Source organism: Panicum virgatum, chromosome 1N, assembly GCF_016808335.1.
Source record: "Panicum virgatum strain AP13 chromosome 1N, P.virgatum_v5, whole genome shotgun sequence".
Taxonomy (NCBI): domain Eukaryota; kingdom Viridiplantae; phylum Streptophyta; class Magnoliopsida; order Poales; family Poaceae; genus Panicum; species Panicum virgatum.
Window position 1 is genome coordinate 25,096,354 of NC_053145.1, and position 24,085 is coordinate 25,120,438.

General features: G+C 54.1%; 1 protein-coding gene across 1 annotated transcript; it reads left to right on the forward strand.

Annotated features, from left to right (window-relative positions):
• The first annotated feature begins 20,697 nt into the window (after positions 1 to 20,697).
• Positions 20,698 to 21,144, forward strand: LOC120653429. The gene has a single exon (XM_039931179.1). It carries the CDS (start codon positions 20,698 to 20,700, stop codon positions 21,142 to 21,144), a length of 447 nt encoding a protein of 148 aa, XP_039787113.1.
• The last annotated feature ends 2,941 nt before the right edge of the window (positions 21,145 to 24,085 follow it).

Genomic DNA, 24,085 nt, shown 5'->3' on the forward strand with positions numbered 1-24,085 from the left:
CCCCTTTATGACAATACTAACTCTGGAGCATATAGAACATGTACGTATCTGACCCCCAGGTGAGGTAACTACCATAGCTGTCCTCATACAAGAAACCGGTATACCATGCTGCTCGGCAAATGACTTGGAAATGAAAGAATGGGTAGCACCGGTATCGAAAAGCACTGTAGCGGGGTGAGAGTTGACCATGAACGTACCAACAACCACGTTAGGAGCCTCGGCCGCTGACTCGGCCATCACGTGGTTCACCCGACCCTGTGCTGGCGCCCTGGGCTGAGCTGGGCGCCCCTGCTGTCCTGCCTGCGCCTTCCGGGGGCAAGTGTTGGCATAGTGCCCCGGCTGGCCGCAGTGATAGCAGACGCGTGCAAGTGTCGAAGCCTGCTGTCCGGTAGGAGCTGCCGGACATGGAGCCTGAGGTGCTGGCGGAGCTGGTAGAGCAGTACGAGCCGGAGGTGCCGGTAACCTCGGGCCCTGACCTGCCTGCTGCTGTCGAGGCGGGTACTGCTGCGGCCTCTGCTGGTACTGCTGGGGAGGCCGGTACTGCTGCTGGTACTGCTGGGGCGGCTAGAGACGAGGACGAGTGTTGCTGCCGGAAGCAACGGGGACAACCTTCCTCTTCTTGTCCTCCATCTCCAGGTGCTTGCGCTCAGTGTTGAGCGCGCTGTAAACCAGATGGTTGAAGTCGTCGAAGCGGAGGTTGAGCAGCGCGTACTGGAGGTAGTCCTCAAGGCCCTCCATGAAGTGCTCCTGCTTCTTGCGGTCATCCGCAACATCGGCAGGGGCGTAGCGAGCAAGCTGTAGAAAGCGATCACGATACTCCGTGACCGACATAGTCCCCTGAAGTGACAAAGACAGATAGATATCGAAAGATTAACTCAAGATTCATAGGGATAGAACAAGGGGCATTAGCTCAAAAGAAACCGCTGAATGATTATATTTAAGATTACCTGCTTCAGTGCAAGGAACTCCTTCTGCTTCGTCTTCATAACGCCCGCGGGGACGTTGCGGCTGCGGAACCGCTCTCTGTAACACCCTAATTTAAATTTCAGCATTTATTAATAAATTTAATTGGCTTTATTTAAATTTCTAAGGTTTATTGTGTTTAGTATGGCATTTAATTCAATTTTGTTCCTTAAGTAATTAAAATTTTGTCTAAGGTTAAAACTTTGATGTTGCATTCATGCTGGTGCATAATTTTAATTATTTGAGTGTGGTTTGAATTCAAATTTTGATTTGAATTCAAACTTTGTTTGAAGTAGAAATAGAAAAAAGAAAGGAAAATAGAAAACCCGGCCCAGGAAACCCAAACCCAAAACAGCCCAGCACATCCTTTTCCCGCGGCCCAGTCAGTCCTTTCCTTTTTCCCGCATGGGCCCAGCACGCTAGCCCAGCCAGTTCCCCCGCACGGCCCGCGCGGCCCAGCCTCCGGCCCAGCACTCCCGCTTCAGCCGCGCCGCATGCGCCCGCTCCCAACCGGCCCGCCTCTCCTCCTCTCTCTCACTGGCGGCTTGGTCCCGCGCGTCAGACGCCTCCCCCACGGCCCGCTCGCAGCACCGCGTCACGCTCTCGCTGAGCTCGGGCCCACCCGCCCGCGCCCCTTCCTCCACCTTCCATCTTCCACCTCGCGCCCGAGTCCCTCTGCTCCGCGTTGCTCACTGCCCGTGGCCCCGCTCCGCCCGTGCGCGCGCCCGAGGCCCACTGGCCGGCCATCCAGAGCTCCCCCTCCTTCTAGAAGACTCGCCCCTAGGACCGGATCAAGCCAGGCCGTTGGGGCGATCCGCTATCCCCGCGCTGCGCCAATCCCGGCCGCGCATCTCGCTGGCCTTCCCGTCATGGCACGCACGCCAAGAGACCCAGAGTCCCTTTAATTGACGCCGCGCGCACCCCGGAACTCCCCCATCCCGCAGCCTCCACCTCTGCCTATCATCACCGCCACCGAAAGGCTCCGCCGCGAAGAGACCTCCACGCCGGTGAGCATCTCCGCTACCCCAATTCATCGCCGCCAGTGGGTTTCAGCCCATCCTGACCCCCGTGACGTCTTCACAGCACGACGCCGTGCCTAGCCGTGGAGATCCGGAGCCCAGGGCACCCCCGCACCGACCCGTCACCGAACGCCGCCGCGACTCGCCGCCGGTCTTCGCCGCCGGACCCCCTGCACGACCCCCAGGCTCGTTTCGAGTCTCGGTGAGGACCTCCTCCACTCGCTCTTCCTTTTTGACCTACTAGTGTAGCCTATAGCGCACCCCAGCAACCCCTGCGTACGCGCGGCGGCTTTAAGCCGCCGCGCAGTCCGCCCCTCGCCGTGGCGAGCCCTGCCCAGGCCCGGCCGAGCCCCGCTCCTGCCTCTAGTGCCTTGCGCATACCGCGGGCATGCTCCCAGGCCCAAGCCTGAGTCAAATCAACCCCCGGAGTGCCGGATTAGCGAACTCCGACGAGTCTTTCCCCATGCGCCGCCGCGGGAGCGTGCCACCGGTGACTTCCGCCGCCGCCGTTGCTCACGTTCGTCCTGGGTCGTTCGATCCAAAATCAACACTCGAGATTAGATACAAATCCCATCGAACCAGAGCCACGAGATCCCGAACTAACGGCCCGTAAGCATAGATACCGGTTCGCCTATAAGTTTTGCATAAGAGCCCCCCAGCTTTCTAACAATCAACCTGCCGTCCCAGCCAGGTCAAAAATAATTACGGTTTGGTCCTGTTTTTAGCACATAACCACCTGTGTTTCTTTAAATTAGGACCCGCCGTCCAGGTTCGTCCTTTTTGCGGGTCAGACCCTGGATCTATAGTTTAATTACGTTTTAGTCCTCGGTTTTAGCAGAAAAGCCCCTGGAACCCTATTTTTATTACAAATAAGCCCCTAAACCTTGTTTTTAGCCTAGATTTTGCGTTTTAGCTCCGTTTTTAGCGTTCTTTATATCCACGCGATCGTTGTAACGCGTAGAATAGTTTTAGACTAGTTTAGTGTGCTGTTTTTATGTATTGATGTAATGTTTCTTAGTTTTTGCTTGTATGCTTATTGTTGTGTATTGTTTTGGCCATGTGTTCGTGAGTAGACGTATAGCTACCAGAGGAGCCCCAGTACCAGTACCCGGAGCAGCCATCTTCCGAGCACTTTGAGCAGCAGCAGGAGCAGTATGAGGAAGGCAAGTATAACATGAACAACCTATCACTTTTAAATACAATTTCATACTGCATTTTAATACCGTACGCCTATAAGGACTTTCCTAGCCACTTTATATCCTTTATATATACCTTTGGGTTGCATTTTGGTTAGTTGTGCTAGGTTGCTGCGCTACAACATTTTCTGGTCCCTTTTAATTAAATTGATTAATGGTTTACTTGAATTTAATTCTGAGAGTGGCACTCTGTGTGGCTTGAGTGGCTCACTTCTCGTTAAAATTGGTTTTGTTAGAAACATGGTTTAGGGGGCCAGCACGGTGCTTAGTGCTTGGTTGGCCACTCTCCATAAGGACCGGTTCATAGAGCGACAACCTGGGACAACAGCGCTACCACAAGACTGGAATGGGACGGTCTTGGCTTACTAATTAGGCCATTTTGGTTCGGGAGTAACTTACCGACGGGGCATGGGGGGTGGTGAGCTTCAATGGTGGCCAGGCTACGAGGCTGGTCTGTGTGTCTTGTACCCCCTCGAGGTGGTTACCATCGTTGCGGAGCCTGATTCCTTAGCGGTTACACCTTACCAACGTGTCCTTTGTAACGGCCTCGTAGTGAGTCGCTAGTCATCTCACCTACGGAAGTGTGATGAACCTCTAGCGTAGCTCACGGCTTGTGGGTAAAGATGTGCAACCTCTACAGAGTGTAAAACTGGTATACTAGCCGTGCTCACGGTTATGAGCAGCCCAGATCCTCTTTTTGATTAGTGGGGTTGTCTCCTTCCGACGAGGGAGGTGCCTCTCGAGGTTACCTTGGTTTGGTTTGGTTCTCAGTAGTAACATGAGTAAATTTGACTAAATACTATGTAACTGGGTTAATGGTAATTCAACCACTCGTAGTAAATAGTTTTAATAAAATTCTGCCAACACTTAAAAGCTAATGCAGTTGAGTCAGCCAACCTTAGGGCCTCATAGTTTGTGTTATACTTGTTGAGTACAAGTTGTGTACTCACCCTTGCCTCTTCTCTACTTTTTCCTCTTGGCTACGCTACTGCTGCTCAGTTCCTGCCGACGCGAGGGAGTTCGCTCAGCGCTACCAGGACTACGAGGACTTCTAGGCATTCGTCTCCCAGTCGACGTCCCTGTGGCGCCCTGCTCAGCTTCGAAGAGCTTTTATCGTACTTGTACTTCGCTTCTGCTGTATCAGACATTTATGTCATTAATGTAATAAATACATTCGTATTTCGATTTATTATGTCTTATTCGTGATATGTGCTGTGATATACTGTTCATTCTGTTGTATATACGTGTGACTTGATCCTGGCACGTATATGATTGCTCGGTTTATGTTTTTTTATAAACCGGGTGTTACACTCTCGGAACTGGAGCCAAGTGAGAGCCTCGCGGTCCTGAACTGGGTGGGACTCCCACCAGTCCAAAGTTGCCCCTCGCAGCTGTCCTGCTGCGTACAAGACGCGCTCACGATCATCGCACTGGGCGATGTCCAACTGGCGCTCCACTGCACGGAGCCAGTCGTCAGCCTGAAGAGGGTCGGACGTGTGAGAAAACGTCGGCGGGTGACCCCTCAGGAACTCAGCATGCCTGTCGCGAGGTTGCGGCAGTGGAGGAGGCGGAGGCTGAGTGTGAGCCTGCTGAAGAGCCTGAACAGTGTTGTTCAGGGTGGCCATCATCTGCATCTGGAGCTGGAAGTACTGCTCTGGAGTCAGAGGCGGAGGCATCGGGATCCCGGTCCCCTGGGTGTTCTGACCCTGGTTGTTCTGCCCCTGTTGGTTAGAACCACGCCTGGTGTTCACCATCTGATTTTGGACAACAGATTTCACGAGTAAGGATATTGTAGGAATAAATTCAGATGGATATGATAACTCTTTGCGGAAAAAGACTCAGCCATGATAAAGTAGACAGGATAGAGTGGACTGTTTTACCCCCAACGATCTATCTCATTTTATTAATTAGTTAACTTTAACATGAGAGTAATTTTCTCTAAACAAATTTAAACTACTAAGCTATGCAATCATTCAAAAATCCAAATCAAACATGTAGCATAATAACAAGCAGTCAATTTTCACAACTTAGCCGAGTTTAACATACGACTCGACTAAAACAACGCGTCGCAGAACGTGCTATCGTATTATTATAAAAGGGTCACCTAGATTATACTCATGGTGGTCAGATGACTGATTCGGGCCAAAATCTACGAGAACTATTCTTCAGAGAGAAAAATCAAGGCAAGAAGGGTAAAAGTCATAGAATTCAAGGAGTATAATAGTAAAATAGTTTCAGCAGGCGAGGATTGGAGAGAAGAAGTCCTACAACTCGACCAGTTCTATCTAGGCTTCGTCCTACAGTCGATATGGCTCTGATACCACTCTGTAACACCCGGTTTATAAAAGAACATAAACCGAGCAATCATATACGTGCCAGGATCAAGTCACACGTATATACAACAGAATGAACAGTATATCACAGCACATATCACGAATAAGACATAATAAATCGAAATACGAATGTTATTTATTACATTAATGACAAAAATGTCTGATACAGCGGAAGCGAAGTACAAATACGATAAAAGAACTCTCCGAAGCTGAGCAGGGCGCCACAGGGACGTCGACTGGGAGACGAACGCCTAGAAGTCCTTGTAGTCCTGGTAGTGCTGAGCGAACTCCCTCGTGTCGGCAGGAACTGAGCAGCAGTAGCGTAGCCAAGAAGAAAAAGTAGAGAAGAGGCAAGAGTGAGTACACAACTTGTACTCAACAAGTATAACACAAACTATAAGGCTCTATGGTTGGCTGACTCAACTGCATTAGCTTTTAAGTGTTGGCAAAATTTTATTAAAGCTATTTACTACGAGTTGATGAATTACCATTAACCCAGTTACATAGTAATTAGTCAAATTTACTCATGATACTACTGAGAACCAGACCAAAACCAAGCCACCAAGGTAACCCCGAGAGGCACCTCCCTCGTCGGAAGGAGACAACCCCACTAATCAAAAGGAGGATCTGGGCCGCTCATAACCGTGAGCACGGCTAGTATACCAGTTTTTACACTCTGCAGAGGTTGCACATCTTTACCCACAAGTCATGAGCTACGCCAATTGTTCATCACACTTCCTTAGGTGAGATGGCTAGCGACTCACTACGAGGCCTTTACAAAGAATCTCGTTGGTAGGGAGTAACCGCGAGGGTGGATCGGCGACTATGGAGTAGGTCTAGTGGGCGTCAAGACACGAAGCACAGATGAGGCCACTCAGCACGAGGGCCATAGAAGCTTACCGCCCCTGCCCCGCAGGTAAGTTACTCCAAATCAAAAAGATCTAATTATTACGCCAAGTCTATCCCATTCTAGCCTTGTGGTAGCGCTGTTGTCCCAGGTTGTCGCTCTATGAACCGGTCCTTATGGAGAGTGGCCAACCAAGCACTAAGCACCGTGCTAGCCCCCTAAACCATGTTTCTACAAAAACCATATTTTAACGAGACGTGAGCCACCCAAGCACGAAGCACAGAGGGCCACTCTCAGAATTAAATTCAAGTAAACCATTAATCAAATTAATTAAAAAGGACCAGAGTGTGTTATAGCGCAGCAACCTAGCACAACTAACCAAAATGTAACCCAAAGGTATATATAAAGGATATAAAGTTGCTAGGAATGTCCTTATAGGCATACAGTATTAAATGCAGTATGAAAGATGTATTTAAAGTGATAGGTGGTGCTCATGTTATACTTGCCTTCCTCATACTGCTCCTGCTGCTGCTTAAAGTGCTCGGAAGACGGCTGCTCCGGGTACTGGTACTGGGGCTCCTCTGGTAACTCAGCGTCTACTCACGAACACATGGCCAAAACAATGCACAATAATAAGCATACAAGCAAACACTAACAAAAACTAAGAAACAATACATCAATACATAAAAACAGCACACTAAACTAGTCTAAAGCTATTCTATGCGTTACAACGATCGCGTGGACATAAAGAACGCTTAAAACAGAGCTAAAACGCATTTTCTAGGCTAAAAACAAGGTTCAGGGGCTTATTTGTAATAAAAACAGGGTTCCAGGGGCTTTTCTGCTAAAACCGAGGGCCTAAACGTAATTAAACGTTAACTCCAGGGTCTAACTCGCAAAAAGGCAAGGGCTGGATAGGGGCGTCCGTGCAAAGTTTTGGGCCGATCTGTAATTAGTTTTGAATGGCACAGGACTGCGGGTTGATTTAAAAGAACCCAGGGTCTCTTTAGCAAAAAGGCCAGTGTGAAGCGGTATGTTTAGATCTCGGCCGTAGATTTGGATCTGAGGGTTAGGAATCGATGGGTTATGGATCTAATCGTGGCCGTCCATCCGGGATCGGGCGGCCAGGGCGGTTCGGGCTCGTGGGGGGCGGCGTGCGCGGCTCGCCGGAGCTCTGTTCCGCGGCGGCGGGCGGCTGGAGAAGGGGAACGGGGGGCTGCCGGACTCGGTTTGGGCCCTGGTTCGGCCGTGGGGCACGAGAGAGGCATGCGTAATCCACTGGAGTGGAAAGCAAGGCGCTGCGGGGGACGGAGCAGGGTGCACGGCGTGGAGCGGCGGCGCTATGTCGCCGGCGTGCGGTGCCTGGGCTCTGTTGTGGGTCACGGGCTACGACAACTCGTGCAAAAGGAAGAGGGGGGCCGGGGTGTAGCTCACCGAGCTTTGGATCGAAGAGAAGGCCGGCGCAGAGTGCTCGGCGAAGGAAACCGGCGGCGGAGGTGGGCGAAGCTCGTGGAGGAGTTGACGCAGCGATGCTCCGGGCTCCGAATCTCCTCGGATCGATGCGGGGTCGTGCTACGAACGAGAACCTGGGGTCAGGACGGTACGGGGCTCACCGGCGGCGATGAATTGACCGAGGTTGGTTCTTACTGGAGTTTGGGGGCTCGGCGCGATTCGGCCGCTGCAGACGTTGGTGATCGGAAACGGGGCTTCGGGAGGCTCCCTGGGGTCGATTAGAAACCGGACCGCGGCTGGTGGGGCTGGGATGCCACAGGGCGGCGTGGCCGCGGCGGAGCAGCGACTCTGCTCCGGCGGCACGACGGGGTGAGGCGTCTTAGGGTTAGCGATGGCGGCTGCGTGGGGAGATGGGGCGCTGCGGGGGGGCCAGGGCGTGTTTAAGAAGGGAAGGCCGGCCTCGGCGTGCGGGTCCAGGGGCTGACGCGGCGCGGAGATCACGGCGAGGACTCGGCCGGGCGTTGCGCGGGGTAAGCGGGAGGTGGGGGATGACAGGCGGGCCCGGGGCGCAGCGAGACGGGGGCGGGCGCTCTGCGGGCGTCGACGTGTGGGTCCGGGTGCGCAGGGAGAGAGGCGACGCGGGGGGGTGAGTCGCTGGGCTGCTGCGTGACGCGGGCGAGCGGGAACAGGCCGGCCTGCGGGGCGTGAGGAGTTGGGCCGCGCTGGCGCGAGCGCGCGTGCTGGGCCGAGGTGAGGACCGGGGTCGTTGGGCCCGCGCAGAAGAGCTGTGTCGGCGTGGAAAGGGAGAGAGGAGAGAGGGCCGGGCCGGACTGGGCCTGGGTTTGCTTTCTGGGTTGGGCTGGATTACTAAATGGGGTTTGGGTTTCATTATCCTTTTCTATTTCTATTTCCAAATCAAACAAAGTTTGAATTCAAACAAATTTAAATTCAAACTCCCTAGCACTCAACCAAAATAAACAAAATATGCACCAGCATGAATGCAACAACAAAGTTTTAACCTATGATAAATTTTAATTACATAAGGAACAAAATTTCAGATTAAATGCAAGTCTAACACTATAAACCTTAGAAAATTAAATAAAGCCAATTAAATTTATTATTAAATGCTGAAATTTAAACTAGGGTGTTACATAACCTAAAGGTATATATAAAGGATATAAAGTGGCTAGGAAAATCCTTATAGTCATACAGTATTAAAATGCAGTATGAAAATGTATTTAAAGTGATAGGTTGTTCATGTTATACTTGCCTTCCTCGTACTACTCCTGCTGCTGCTCAAAGTGCTCGGAAGACGGCTGCTCCGGGTACTGGTACTGGGGCTCCTCCGGTAACTCAGCGTCTACTCACGAACACATGGCCAAAACAAAGCACAATAATAAGCATACAAGCAAACACTAACAAAAACTAGGAAATAGTACATCAATACATAAAAACAGCAAGAAAAACTAAGCCTAAACTGTTCTACGCATTACAACGATCGCGTGGATATAAAGAACGCTTAAAACGGAGCTAAAACGCATATTCTAGGCCAAAAACAGGGTTCAGGGGCTTATTTGTAATAAAAACAGGGTTCCAGGGACTTTTCTGCTAAAACCGAGGACTAAAACGTAATTAACGTTAACTCCAGGGTCTAACTCACAAAAAAGCAAGGGCTGGACGGAGGGTTAGATTTTAAAGAAACTCAGGGGGGTCCGTGCGAAGTTTTGGGCCGATCTGTAATTAGTTTTGAACGGCACATGACTGCGGGTTGATTTAAAAGAAACCCTGGGTCTCTTTAGCAAAAAGGCCAGTGCAAAGCGGTATGTTTAGATCTCAGCCGTAGGATTTGGATGTGAGGGTTAGGAATCGATGGGTTATGGATCTAATCGTGGCCGTCCATCCGAGATCGGGCGGCCAGGGCGGTTCGGGCTCGTGGGGGCGGCGGCGCGGCTCGCCGGAGCTCTGCTCCACGGCGGCGGGCGGCCGGAGAAGGGGAACGGGGGGCTGCCGGACTCGGTTTGGGCCCTGGTTCGGCCGTGGGGCACGAGAGAGGCATGCGTAATCCACTGGAGTGGAAAGCAAGGCGCTGCGGGGGACGGAGCAGGGTGCACGGCGTGGAGCGGCGGTGCTAGGTCGCCGGCGTGCGGTGCCTGGGCTCTGTTGTGGGTCACGGGCTACGACAACTCGTGCCAAAGGAAGAGGGGGCCGGGGTGTAGCTCACCGAGCACTGGATTGGACGGTGGCATGACGCAGCGGCGCCGACGGTGAGCTCCGGCGGCGGGTCGCGGGCGGAGCTTCGCGGTCCGAGCGTTGCAGGGCTCCTCCGAGCGCCTGGATCCCTCGGGCTGGCTCGCGGTGCTCCTGCGGAGAGGCTACAGAGGTTAGGGAGGTCGGGGAACCACCGGAGGTGAGGAATCACGGCGGCGCAGAGACTCACCGGTGGTGACGGAGCAGAGTGGGGTGGTGGCTAGGGTTTGTGGGGAGGCGGCTGCGGATGGGGTGCGGAGGGCCACGGGCGGTATTTATAGGGCGGCGGAGCGCCCTTGGCGTGCGCGCCCAGGACGGAAGTCCGGCGTGATTCCCGGCCGGGTATCGCGCTTGGCCGTTGCGTGGCCGGGAGAGGCGGGGGAGACGACGGGGCCGACAAGTGGGCCCGGGGGCGCAGCGAGACAGGGGCGGGCGCTCTGCGGGGGCTGCGGAGGCAGGCGCCGACAGGTGGGCCAGGGGCGTCGGTGGGAGCGGGCACGAGCGCGCGGGGTCGGGCTGAGCGGCACGCTGAGGTGAAGTCGGGCCGGGATGATGCGGGAGCTGGGCCGCGGGTTTGGATGTTGGGCTGCTGTGCCCCGCGGGTTGGGTTGAGGGTGTTGCGCCTAAACCGGGTTTGGTTTCTTTTCTAATCCCTTTTCCTTTTCTATTTCTAATACAAACCAAACCAAACTATTTGAATCCAAATTCAAATTTGAATTCAAACCTTAGCACTCAAACCAATAAAAGTGATGCTCCAGCATGAATGCAACAAACATTTTTAACCCTATGATAAATTTTAATTACTTATAGAACAAAAATTTAGATTAAATGCAAGTCTAACACAATAAACCTTAGAAATTTAAATAAAGCCAATTAAATTTATTAATAAATGCTGAAATTTAAATTAGGGTGTTACAATATCCCTCTGCTATCGAACCTTCTGGATGTGCCTTGTTCCAAACATATCCTTTAAGTGTACGTAGATACCTCTCGATTGGATACATCCACCGATAACACACTGGTCTTCCAAATTTAGCCTCCTCAGCTAAATGAACCGGCAAATGCATCATAATGTCAAAGAATGCTGGTGGGAATATCATCTCAAGGTTACATAAAGTCTCTGCAATTGAAGAGCTTAGTGTTTCCATGTCAGTTTGCACCAGCTCCTTTGAACATAGTGCATTGAAAAACCTGCTAAGCTCAATCAATGGTCTAGCAACACCTTCAGGCAAGATATGCCTTGCAACTAAGGGCAACAGTTTCTGCAAAATAACATGATAGTCATGCGATTTTAGTCCAGAAACCTTACATCCATTCACATCCACACATCTCTTTATATTAGACGCGTAACCATCAGGCATCCTCACTCCTTCTAAGAATGTGCATAGCATCTTCTTCTGATCCTTGTCTAAAAAGTACAATGATGGTGGCAAAGTATACTGACCATTCTCCACCACTGGATGCTGATCCTGTCATATCCCAAGATGTTGCATGTCAAGCCGCGCCTTTTCACTATCCTTATACTTACCATCTATGTCAAGCAACTCCCAATAATACTTTCACAGATATTTTTCTCGATGTGCATAACATCCAAATTATGCCTTACTGTCGGGTACCATGATTAGGGGCACCCTAACCAGGGGACTAAATCACCCTAAAAACGCAAACACATGTTACGCAACCGAGCCCATGAAGGCCTACAGCCTCCCTCCAACCCAACGGAAAGGAAAGGACTCAAAAAAGTCTAGTCCATGGCCCATGAGCACAATGCGGTCCATCCGAACCCCCTCGAACCCACAGGGCAACCTCCGCCTCGCTCGAGGGCTCCCCGCCGAGGCCCTCGACGGCACCCCGCGTTTCTGCCTTACTCGAGGGTAGCGAGCCTACCCCCGAGCAAACGGATCGACTCCGCCTCGCTCGAGGCCACTCCTCGATGAAAAGGACAAAACGGCCATAAGTTCGCCCACCCGCCGTATGGAGGCATTAAATGCTCACGACTCCGCCGCGGCACCCGGGTCAAACGGCGTCAGGCCACCACTCTGCACAGTGGCTGCGACCAGGGCTTTATCCACCAACTCCGGACACTGAACAGCCATCCCTGGCACTGTGGCACCACTGTGGGAACCTGCAATGCACTGTGCGAACGTGCGCGGTGCTCCACCCTCCACTGTGCTACTAACTCCTTGTACTTTTCATGTACTTTCCTTGTACTTCCCCCCTTTGTCTATAAAAAGGGGAGGCGGTCTCTGTCTTATCCATTTGGGCCAATCTCTACACTTAACACAACACGCATTGCACGCACGCTTTCCCGAGCCCCGATATTGGCACTCGCCTCAATCAAGTTCTCCTCTAGCAGAGACTTGGGAGCTTCCCTCTCTCTCTCGCCTCGCTTGTACCCCCTACTACAGGCACCCCCGGTGCAAGATAGTACAGTGCACTCGCACACCCTTTGCTGGATGTACGGCCCCGCGGCCAGAACCAGGATAAACCCGTGCATTTCTGTGTTACCTCTTGCATCAACCATCCAGGAAGAGAGATCGCGCAGCACTTTACTAGTTGGTGCCGGACCGCCGGGTCGGGACACCGACAGTTGGCGCGCCGGGTAGGGGAACTCGCTGCGTGACTTTTGTCTTCATTCTCTTTTGTTTCCTGGATGGTAGCCGAGCCATGCCCACTTCCGGCGAGCACGGTGCTTCGGTTCGGGAGCCTCGACTTCGTCGCGACCGGCAAAGGTTACGACATGGAGTTACTCCCGGCCGAGGCCAACATCGACACTTCGGCTCCACCGCCCCAGCGCAGGAGGCGCTCGGGCCAGCATGCGCGACTAGCGCGCATGGAGTGGCGCAGGGCAGCACGCCTTAGATCCCCCATGTGGGTCGAGGCCGGCATGTCACAGCCCAGCATCGCGGCAAACGGTCCCGCCACTTCATCATCACGTCTTCCGGCGCCATCTGCGCCGGCCCACCACCAAGTACAGCCCCGGAGCCTCCCAAGGAGGGCGCGACTGCACCGTCGCCCTTTCCCTTTGGGATGCGCAACAATGTTGCGACCTACGCTTCGTCGGTCAGCACCAACATGAGCGCGTATGAGGAGCTGCCAGGTCACCACCTCTTCACGATCCGCAACCTCATCGCGTCATCTCCTGATGACCCCTACCCCGAGACGGCGGGCTCGATCGCCGACGACATCAACTTCTTCATGGACAACTTCACAACCTCAGAGTGGGACTTCTCCGGGGTCCGTGACCCCAATGCCTTCTGCTCGTTCCAGCTCGTAGCAGCATATTGCCTCACCTGTTCCGAGGACTCTAGCGACGGGGATTATGATCCCACTCGGGAGTGCTTCAAGGCCGAGCTGGCGGACGGGGCCGTCAGTGAAGCGTCGGATGACGACGGGAATCGTAGGGAGCCCCCACCATCGAGCCAAGTGGTGGCACCCCCTCCAAACCTCTCCACTTCATCAAGCTCGGTGTCGCGGCAGGCGTAGCTGGCACAACTCGATGAGCTCGAGGAGGAGCGTCGGCAAACATGACTGCTGTGTTCTACAGGCTGCAGTACAGCAAGTAGAGAGCTTTGCATCTCGCATGCGCTCGGCAGCTTCAAAGCCCGGGGGAGCGGCACACCAGGGCCATGAGGCCTCAGCGCACACTCCTCCAGAAGGAAAGGGCAAGGCGGCTGCCGCCGACGACGCAAGAAGACCCTCGGTGCATGACCGCATCAAGAGAACTCCTATGAATGAGCGCCTCCACGCCGATGACGACGACGACACCCACTACGTCGTCAACAGGAGGAAGTACACCCCTCGACGGGGTGGCCACTTCGACCCTGAGCACGATAAGGGAGTGACACCGGAGCCCCCGGGCACCCGTGTGTTCAGCCAGGAGATTCGCACCGCTCCCTCCCCCCCCCCCACGCTTTCGACAACCCACCACTCTTGTCAAGTACTCAGGAGAGACAGACCCCGCGGTCTGGCTCAATGACTACCGCCTAGCATGCCAGCTGAGTGGCGCGATGGACGACGCCGTGATCATCCGTAATCTTCCCCTTCATATTGCCGACTCCACACGAACATGGCTCGAGCACTTGCCCGCGGATCAGATCTACGACTGGGCCGACCTGGTCAAGATCTTCGTGGGCAACTTCCAGGGCACTTATGTGCGCCCCGGAAACTCCTGGGATCTCAAGAGCTGCTGGCAGAAGCCCAACGAGTCCCTGCAGCGCTTCTCCAAGCAGTGCACCAAGCTCCCCAGTGTCACGGACGTCGAAGTTATCAACGACTTCCTCGAGGGCACAATGTGCTGGAACCTAGTGCACGAACTTGCGTGAAACCGCCCCGGTAGCACCACCGAGTTGTTCGATGCCACCACCAACTACGCCGCTGGCAAGGAGGCAGTTGGTGCCATTTTCGATGGCAAGGTGAGCAAGCGCAAGAAAGATGCACCCACAGAGGGCAGCGGCAAGCCCAAGGCCCCCGCCAAGAAACAAAAGTGGGGGAAGAAAGGGAAGAAACCGGCCCCACCGAGCCAGCGCGGATAGGGGCTGGCGGAGGACTCCGACGAGGCCTTCGTCACCGCCCTAGACCGCAAAGGTCCTCGAGGCCCCCCTCGAGGCAGTGGCAGCCTGTTTGACGACATGCTCAAAAAGCCGTGCCCTTACCACAAGGGCTCAGTCAACCACACCCTCGAGCAGTGTGAGATGCTCCAGAAGTACTACAACCACGTCGCGAATCGCAACGAGGACAAGAAGAAGGACACTGGTGGCAAGGACGGAGATGGCGAGTTTCCCTCGGTGGAAAACGCCTCCTTCATCTTTGGAGGGCCAACGACGAACATGACCTCCCAACAGCACGAGCGCCGGGAAGTTTTCTCCGTCACCAAGGCCACGCCATCCTACCTCAATTGGTCGGAGGACACCATCTACTTCGGCCACAAGGACCACCCCGACTACATCCCGAACCCTGTACATTACCCACTAGTTGAGGATCCTATCATCGGCAACACCCGCTTCTCCAAGGTGCTCATGGACGGGGGCAGCAGCCTCAACATCATGTACGCCCACACCTTGGAGCTCATGGGGATCGGTTTGGACAAGCTCCGCCCCAGCAAGTCACCATTCCACGGCGTTGCGCCGGGGAAGCGAGTCCAACCCCTCGGCCAGATCGACCTACCCGTCTGCTTCGGCATGGCAGCCAACTTCCGCAAGGAAGTGCTGACCTTTGAGGTGGTGGGGTTCTGGGGAGCCTACCACGCCATCCTTGGGCGTCCCTGCGATGCCAAGTTCATGGCGATCCCCAACTACACCTACCTCAAGATGAAGATGCCGGGCCTGAAGGGCGTTATCACCATTGGCTCCTCGTTCGAGCACGCCTACGAGTGCGATGTCGAGTGCGTCGAGCACGCCGAAGCTCTGGCGGTCGACGAGGCCCTCGCCGCACAACTGAAGGAATGGCCGAGGAGGCCATGGACACCCAGCAGCAGCATGCAGGCACCATTGAGCCTGCTGAGGGCACCAAGGATGTCCCCCTCGACCCAAAGACCCCTGACGGCAAGACGCTAAAGATCAGCGTCACCCTCGATAGCAAATAGGAAGTGGTGCTCATCGACTTCCTTCGCGTCAACGCCGATATCTTCGCGTGGAGGCCTTCGGACATGCCTGGCATCCCGAGGGAGGTCGCCGAGCACTACCTTGATATCCTGCTGAACTCCAAGCCGGTCAACAACGCCTGCGACGCTTTGACGAGCTCAAGCGGTGCGCGATCGGCGAGGAGGTGCACAAGCTTTTGGAGGCCAAATTCATCAAGGAGGTATTCCATCCCGAAAGTCTTGCTAATCCTGTACTAGTTAAGAAAAAGAGTGGGAAATGGAGGATGTGTATAGATTACACTAGTTTATATAAAGCATGTCCTAAAGTTCCCTTTCCTTTGCCACGAATTGATCAAATTGTTGACTCAACTGTGGGATGCGAACTTTTGTCATTTCTTGATGCGTACTCCGGTTACCACCAAATCAAAATGAAAGAGTCCGACCAGCTCGCGACTTCTTTTATTACCCCCTTCGGCATGTACTGCTACGTCATGATGCCCTTTGGCCTTAGAAATGCTGGAGCTACGTACCAGCGATGTATGCTCCATGTGTTTAAAGATCATATAGGGCGCACCATAGAGGCATATGTCGACGACATCGTTGTGAAATCCAGGAAGGCGGACGACCTGGTTGCCGATCTCAAGATCGCATTCGATTGCCTTAGGGCTAAGGAAGTGAAACTCAACCCCGAGAAGTGCGTGTTCGGAGTCCCTCGAGGCATGCTCTTGGGTTTCATCGTCTCCCAGCGGGGCGTCTGTAACACCCTAGTTTAAATTCCAGCATTTATTAATAAATTTAATTGGCTTTATTTAAATTTCTAAGGTTGATTGTGTTTAGAATGACATATAATCCAAATTTGTTCCTCAAGTAATTAAAATTTTATCATAGGTTAAACTTTGTTGCTGCATTCATGCTGGAGCATTTATTTTATTTGCTTGTGTGCATAAGGTTGTTGAATTCAAATTTTGAATTTGAATTCGAATAGATATAGTTTGAGTTGAGTTTGAATAGGGAAAAGGAAAAGAGAGAGGAAATAGAATTAGAAAAGGAAAAGAGAATCCAGCCCAAAACCCAACAACCGGCCCAACCCGTTCCCTCCTTCTCCCTCTCCCCGTGGCCCAAACCCGCGGCCCAGTTTTTCCCCGTGCCCGGCCTAGGTAGCCTCTCCCCGCTCGGCCCCCTCACCCGCACGCGGCCCACCCCTTCTCCTTTCCGCTCGCTCCACTCGTGCACGGCCCGCACGCCGCTCACACCCGCGTCGTCTCTTCCCCCTCGCTGCCAGGCCGGACCCACAGGTCAGGGTCATCCCCCTCCTCCCGCGTACCTCGCCGCGCAGCAGAGTCCGGTCGAGATCTCCGCGAGCCTTCCATCCCTGCTCCCTCGCCGAGATCCTCGGTCCTTCCCTCTTTAAACCCCGTAGACCCCCCTGCACTCTCACCCCCACGCCAAAGGCCGCCGCAAACCCTAGCAGCCGCCTCCACGCAGCTCTGCCCCGCGCCGCTCCTCTGCGCCGCCGCGACCACGCCGCCCCGACGCACCAGGGCCCTCGCAAAGCATCCCAGAAGCTTCGCCTTGCCGCCGGGACGCTCCTCAAGCTCTCCATCCTCGACCACAACCCTTGCGGCGCCGGAATTGCGCCAAGAACCGAACACCGGTGAGTAGCTCCGCCGTTCGATTTCTCGCCGCCGATGGTCCCTGACCCGTCCTGACCCCAGGTTATCATTCGCAGCACGACCCCGCATCGATTCGAGGAGATCCGAAGCCCGGAGCATCGCTGCGTCAACTCCTCCGCGAGCGCCGCCCACGACCACCGCCCGAATCTCGCCGCCAGCGCCGCTGCGTCACGCCCCACCAGTTCCGAACCCTCGGTGAGGACCCCTACACCTTCCCGGTCGTTATGCGCTAGAGTTCTAGGCCCGTGGACCCTTTCCGAGGCTGGAACGGCGCTCGCCGTCATTTCGCCACCGTGCAGACCCGCCACCGCCTTGGCGCACGACGCCCCGAGCCTCCCCGCCCCGCGCACGAGGCTTAGGTGGTTTATGCGTATCGCGCTGACCATCCCAGGCCAAAGACCCGCTCGGTTTGACCCCCGGAGCACCGGATTTGCCATCTCCGGCGAGCCCGCCGCCGCGGAACCCCGCCCCGACGACCCGCGCCACCGCGGTCTCTCGCCCCCGCTCTCTGGACCGCCAGATCCTAATCCTACAGCCCAGATCCATTCGGCTCGGAGTCAAACAGGGAAGATACCGGTCAGCGCTGGTCACTTTTGCATAAGAGCCCCTCGGTTTCTTGGTAATCAACCCGCGGTCCAGCTGTGTTCAAAACTTATTACAGTTGGGCCCAAAATATTGCACAAACCCCCCTGAGCTTTCCAGGAATCAAATCCGCCATCCAGCCCTTGCCTTTTTGCAGGTTAGCCCTTGAAACTAAGGTTTATTTACGTTTAGGCCCTCGGTTTTTGCAAAAAACTCCCTGGAACTTAGTTTTTCTCGCAGATAAGCCCCTAGAACTTGTTTTTGGCCTAGATTATGCGTTTTAGCTCCATTTTAGGCGTTCTTTATGTCCACGCGATCATTGTAACGTGTAGAATAGTTTTAGACTAGTTTAGTGTGCTGTTTTTATGTATTGTTGTACTGTTTGTTAGTGTTAGCCTTTGTTTGCATGTATGTTTATGTTGTTGCCTTGTTTTTGGCCATGTGTTCGTGAGTAGACGTTGAGCTACCGGAGGAGCCCCAGTACCAATACCCAGAGCAGCCGTCTTCTGACCAGTTCGAGCAGCAGCAGGAGCAGTATGAGGAAGGCAAGTATAACATGAACAACCTATCACCTTTAAATACAATTTCATACTGCATTTTAATATTGTATGCCTATAAGGATTTCCTAGCCACTTTATATCTTTTATATATATCCTTTGGGTTGCATTTTGGTTAGTTGTGCTAGGTGCCGCACTATAACACACTTGGTCCTTTTTAATTAATTTGATTAATGGTTTATGCAACTTAATTCTAGGAGTGGCCCTCTGTGCTTCGTGCTTGGGTGGCTCACGTCTCGTTAAAATATGTTTTGTTAGAAATTTGGTTTAGGGGGCCAGCATGGTTCTTAGTGCTTGGTTGGCCACTCTCCATAAGGACCGTTTCATAGAGCGACAACCTGGGACAACAGCGCTACCACAAGACTGGAATGGGACGGTGTTGGCGGAATAATTAGGTCTTTTTGGTTTGGAGTAACTTACCTGCGGGGCAGGGGCGGTAAGCTTCTATGGCCCTCGTGCTGAGTGGCCTCGTCTGTGCTTCGTGTCTTGACGCCCACTAGACCTACTCCATAGTCACCAATCCAACCTCGCGGTTACTCCCTACCAACGAGATTCTTTGTAAAGGCCTCGTGGTGAGTTTGCTAGTCATCTCACCTAAGGAATTGAGATGAACAACTGGCGTAGCTCACGACTTGTGGGTAAAAATGTGCAACCTCTGCAGAGTGTAAAACTGGTATACTAGCCGTGCTCACGGTCATGAGCGGCCCAGATCCTCCTTTTGATTAGTGGGGTTAACTCCTTCCGACGAGGGGGTGCCTCTCGGGGTTACCTTGGTGGTTTCAGTTTGGTTCTCAGTAGTTCTTAATTAATTTTGATTAATTATTATGTAACTGGGTTTATGGTAATTCATCAACTTGTAGTAAATAGCGTTAATAAAATTTTGCCAAGACTTAAAAGCTAATGCAGTCAGTCAGCCAACCTAGAGCCTCATAGTTTGTGTTATACTTGTTGAGTACAAGTTGTGTACTCACTCTTGCCTCTTCTCTACTTTTTCCTCTTGGATACTCTACTGCTGCTCAGTTCCTGCCGACGCAAGGGAGTTCGCCCAGCGCTACCAGGACTACGAGGACTTCTAGGCGTTCGTCTCCCAGTCGACATCCCTGTGGTGACCTGCTCAGCTTCGGAGAGTTTTTATCGTATTTTGAACTTCGCTTCCGCTGTATCAGACATTTTTGTCATTAATGTAATAAATAATATTCGTACTCGCTTTATTATATCTTTTTACGTGATATGTGCTGTGATATACTGTTCATTCTGTTGTATATACGTGTGACTTGATCCTGGCACGTATATGATTGCTCGGTTTATGTCCTTTTATAAACCCGGTGTTACAGCATCGAACCCAACCCTGAGAAAGTATCGGCCATCACTCGGATGGGCCCGATCTGAGACCTAAAGGGGGTACCGAAGGTTATGGGCTGCCTAGCAGCCCTCAGCCGATTCATCTCATGCCTCGATGAGAAAGGCTTGCCTCTGTATCGTCTCTTGAGGAAATCTGAACGCTTTTCGTAGACCCCCGAAGCCCAGGGGGCTCTCGACAAACTTAAGGCGTCGCTCACTAGCTCTCCAATCCAAACGCCACCAATTGACGGCGAGCCCCTCTACCTATACGTGGCAGCCACGACTCAAGTCGTTAGCACCGCCATCATTGTGGAACGACAAGAGGAGGGACACGCTCTGCCCATCCAAAGGCCGGTGTACTTCATCAGTGAAGTGCTGTCCGAGACCAAGACACAGTATTCACAGATCCAGAAGCTGCTCTACCCAGTGATCCTGGCTCGGCCCAAGCTGCGCCACTACTTCGAGGCCCACCCCATCACCGTGGTCTCGTCTTTCCCCCTCGGGGAGATAGTCCACAACCGAGAGGTCACGGGTAGGATAGCCAAGTGGTCGGTGGAGATGATGGGAGAGACTCTCACTTATGCCCCTCGCAAGGCAGTCAAATCCCAGATCTTGGCGGACTTCGTAGCTGAGTGGACCAACACTCAGCTGCCCCCACCCCTGATTCAAGCAGAAAGCTGGCTCATGTACTTCGACAGGTCGGTGATGAAGATCGGTGCGGGCGTGGGCCTGCTTTTTGTCTCACCCCTCGGAGAGCACATGCGCTACGTGGTACGCTTGCACTTCCCAGCATCCAACAACATGGCAGAGTACGAGGCCCTCCTCAGCGGCCTTTGCATCGCCATCGAGCTCGGCATCAAGCGCCTCAACGTCCGGGGAGACTCCCAGCTCATCATCGACCAGGTGATGAAGGAGGCAAGCTGCCACAATGAGAAGATGGAGGCGTACTGCAATGCGGTGCATCGCCTCGAGAACAAGATCGACGGGCTCGAGCTTAACCACATTGCGCGCAAGTACAACAAGGAAGCGGATGAATTGGCCAAGATCGTGTCCGGGCGGACCCCTGTTCCCCCAAACGTCTTCGCCCGCGACCTCGCCAAGCAATCCGTCGACTTCAAGAACCCTACGGAAGCCGTCAGAGCAGCACCCGAACCCTCGGGGGCTGCGGCCGTCGAGCCCTCAGCCAAGGACCCCTCGACGGAGGAGCCCGAGGCCATGGACACTGACATCGAGACTTCCTCGACGGACGAGGCTGAAGCAATGGAGATCGATGAGGCCCCGCCTCCACGAGACTGGCGCACCCAGTACCTTGACAGGATGATTCGAGGGGTCCTACCCTCGGACCACGCTTAGGCGCGGCACATCGCCAGGCAGGCCAAGTCCTTCGTCCTAATCGACGACGAGCTGTACAAGCGCAGTCCCTCGGGCATTTTGCAGCGATGCATCCCCATTCCTGAGGGCAAGGAGCTAATTCGAGACATCCACGCCGGCATATGCGGTCACCACGCTGCGCCGCGTACCCTCGTGGGCTACGCATTTCGACAGGGCTTTTACTGGCCCACCGCGGTCTCCGACGCCACTGAAGTCGTGCGAACCTGTGAGGGTTGCCAGTTTTATGCTCGAAAGACACACCTCCAGGCTCATGCTCTGCAGACCATCCCCATTACATGGCCATTCGCCGTGTGGGGATTGGACCTCATTGGACCTCTGCAGAAGACGCCCGAGGGCTTCACCCACTTGTTGGTAGCAATCGACAAGTTCTCCAAGTGGATTGAGGCTTGACCCATCGGCAAAATCAAGTTTGAGCAAGCCGTCCTGTTTTTCACTGACATTGTCTTCAGGTTTGGGGTCCCAAATTCGATCGTCACCGACAACGGCACCCAGTTCACGGGTAAGAAATTCTTGACATTCTGCGACAACTACGACATACGCGTGGATTGGTCGGCTGTGGCACACCCACAGATGAATGGCCAGGTGGAGCGTGCCAACGGCATGATCCTGCAAGGCCTGAAGCCAAGGATCTTCAACAAGCTGAACAAGTTTGGCCGAAGGTGGATCGCAAAGCTACCCTCGGTTATTTGGAGCCTGAGAACAACCCCGAGCAGAGCCACAGGCTTCACCCCATTCTTCCTCGTCTACACTGCCGAGGCCATCCTCCCCACGGACTTGGAGTATGGATCGCCGAGGCTGAAGGCTTATCAAGAGCAGCAGAACCAGCAAGCTCGCGAGGACTCACTGGATCAAGTGGACGAGGCTCGAGACGTAGCGCTCCTACACTCCGCGCGTTATCAGCAATCCTTGCGAAGATACCAAGCGCAGAGGGTTCGACGCCGAGACCTCAACAAGGGGGACTTGGTGCTAAGGCTTCGACAGGACAATAGAGGACGCCACAAGCTTTCACCGCCATGGGAAGGCCCGTACATCATCGCCGAGGTACTCATGCCCGCACGTACAAGCTGGCGAACGAAAACGGTGAAGTCTTCACTAACGCTTGGAACATACAGCAGCTACGTCGCTTCTATCCTTAGAATTCCAAGCTCTTTGTATATAGCTTGTACTCGTATTTAAATTTTCCCATAGCAATAAAGACTATGCTTTACTTGTTTATTTTTTGGAAAATTTCCGAACCCTCGAAGGCTCGGATGCGCATGAACACTGAGGTACGCTCGGCTTTACCCTCGGCAAAGCCAAGCCTCCCTCGGGGGCTACTACGGGGGGAACCCCCGAACGTCCCCGAAATTGCCAATGTTTTTTCGAAAAATTTCCGTATCTAAGTTTCCTCATATACTTGGAAAGGTAGACGCAAGGCATAAACGACTAAGGAACAAGATCGGCCGAGCCGTGGGACCTCCTATGCCTCCGGGATACGGCATCCCCACTCACCTCCCTACGCCTAAGACGTTTATGAACGACAGCTTCCTCACTGAAACCTATCTAAAGCATATACGAGAACATAAAATAAAGTAGAAAAATGATTACTACAACTACTAACTTATTACATGGGCTCCGAGGCCCAGATTCCCTACAGGTTGTCTTCCCCCCTCGGCGGATCTTCAACAGCATCAAATTCAGCTATCGGGGGGATGTCGGCTTCGAGCTTCTTGGTCAAAGCGGCGGCGAACTCCTCGACAGTGGCGTCGGCGTCATTCATGATGGCCTATGCGGCGTCCGCGCTGGCGCCGGACGGGATGACGTACCCCGACGACACCAGCGGTAGGTCCTTGTCGTAATGCGTCGAGGCCACGGCAAGGGCTCGCTGGACGCTGAGGCGGAAGGTGCTCTTGGCATGCTCGGTGACTCGATCGCCAGTGCTCGCAGGCGACTGGCCACCGAGCTACCAGACTGAGCATTTGCCCCCTCGAGCTCCTGACACACGGCCACAGCGGTCCGCTCCAGCTCGGCGTACTCGTCCTGCACCGCCGTGAATGCGGTGTTGGCAACCTCCTTCGCCACGGTCTCGTTCGCCACCGCCTTCTTCAGCTCTGAACAAGGGAACCAAGATAAGTCGCGGTAAACCAGAAGCAAACAAAAATGAAATATCGGATACTTACCACGATAGCTCCTTGCGCCTCTTCCTGCTGGACCCGCGCGGCTTCCTCGAGCGTGGACAAGGAGTCCTCCTTCTCCTTGAGGGCATCCTCCACGTTCCGGGGGGCCACGTCCTTCTCCTCGAGGGCTTTGTCCTTCTCCTCGAGAGTCCCGATGAGAGTGGCGACAGTCGCCCTCTCACATTGGAGCTCGGCCTCCTTTGCTTCGAGGGCTTGCTCCATCTGCTTGACCGCCGCTCTAGCTTGCCGCAGCTCGGCCTCGCGTGCCTCGGCCTCCTAGGCCTTCTGGTCAGCTGCGGCTCACTGGGCATCGTGCTCACCGGTGGCTCGGGCCAGCTCCTGCTCCAACTCACAGATGCGCGCCTCCAAGGGGTCACCTGCTCGGCCCGAGCGTCGGCCTCTTCCAGCCGCATGACCAGGGCCGCATGACCAGGATTGGAGGGTCAAAAAAATGAAAACAAGGAACAAAGTCGAGATCACTTACTCCGACCGGGCGCTCAAGCTACGCTTGCACACACTGCTCCTTCGGGCCCGCGGCATGCTGACACCTCCCGATGACTGGCCTGAGGGCACCACCCTCGGGTTGGCCTGGCGCCTCAAGGCCATCTGCGCGGGCGTCTCCACACTCGCCGCAGAACCTCCGCCGCCCGTCAACACCGCGGGCGCAGGTATCCTCCTACCCGTCGCCGGCGGGGGCGACCTCTGCCCCATCACGGGCGTGGACGATCTCCTGCCCACTGCCGACG

Excerpts from the sequence above, each read along its gene's own strand:
- LOC120653429 (XM_039931179.1), top strand. The coding sequence starts at position 20,698 with ATGAAGGAGGCAAGCTGCCACAATGAGAAGATGGAGGCGTACTGCAAT.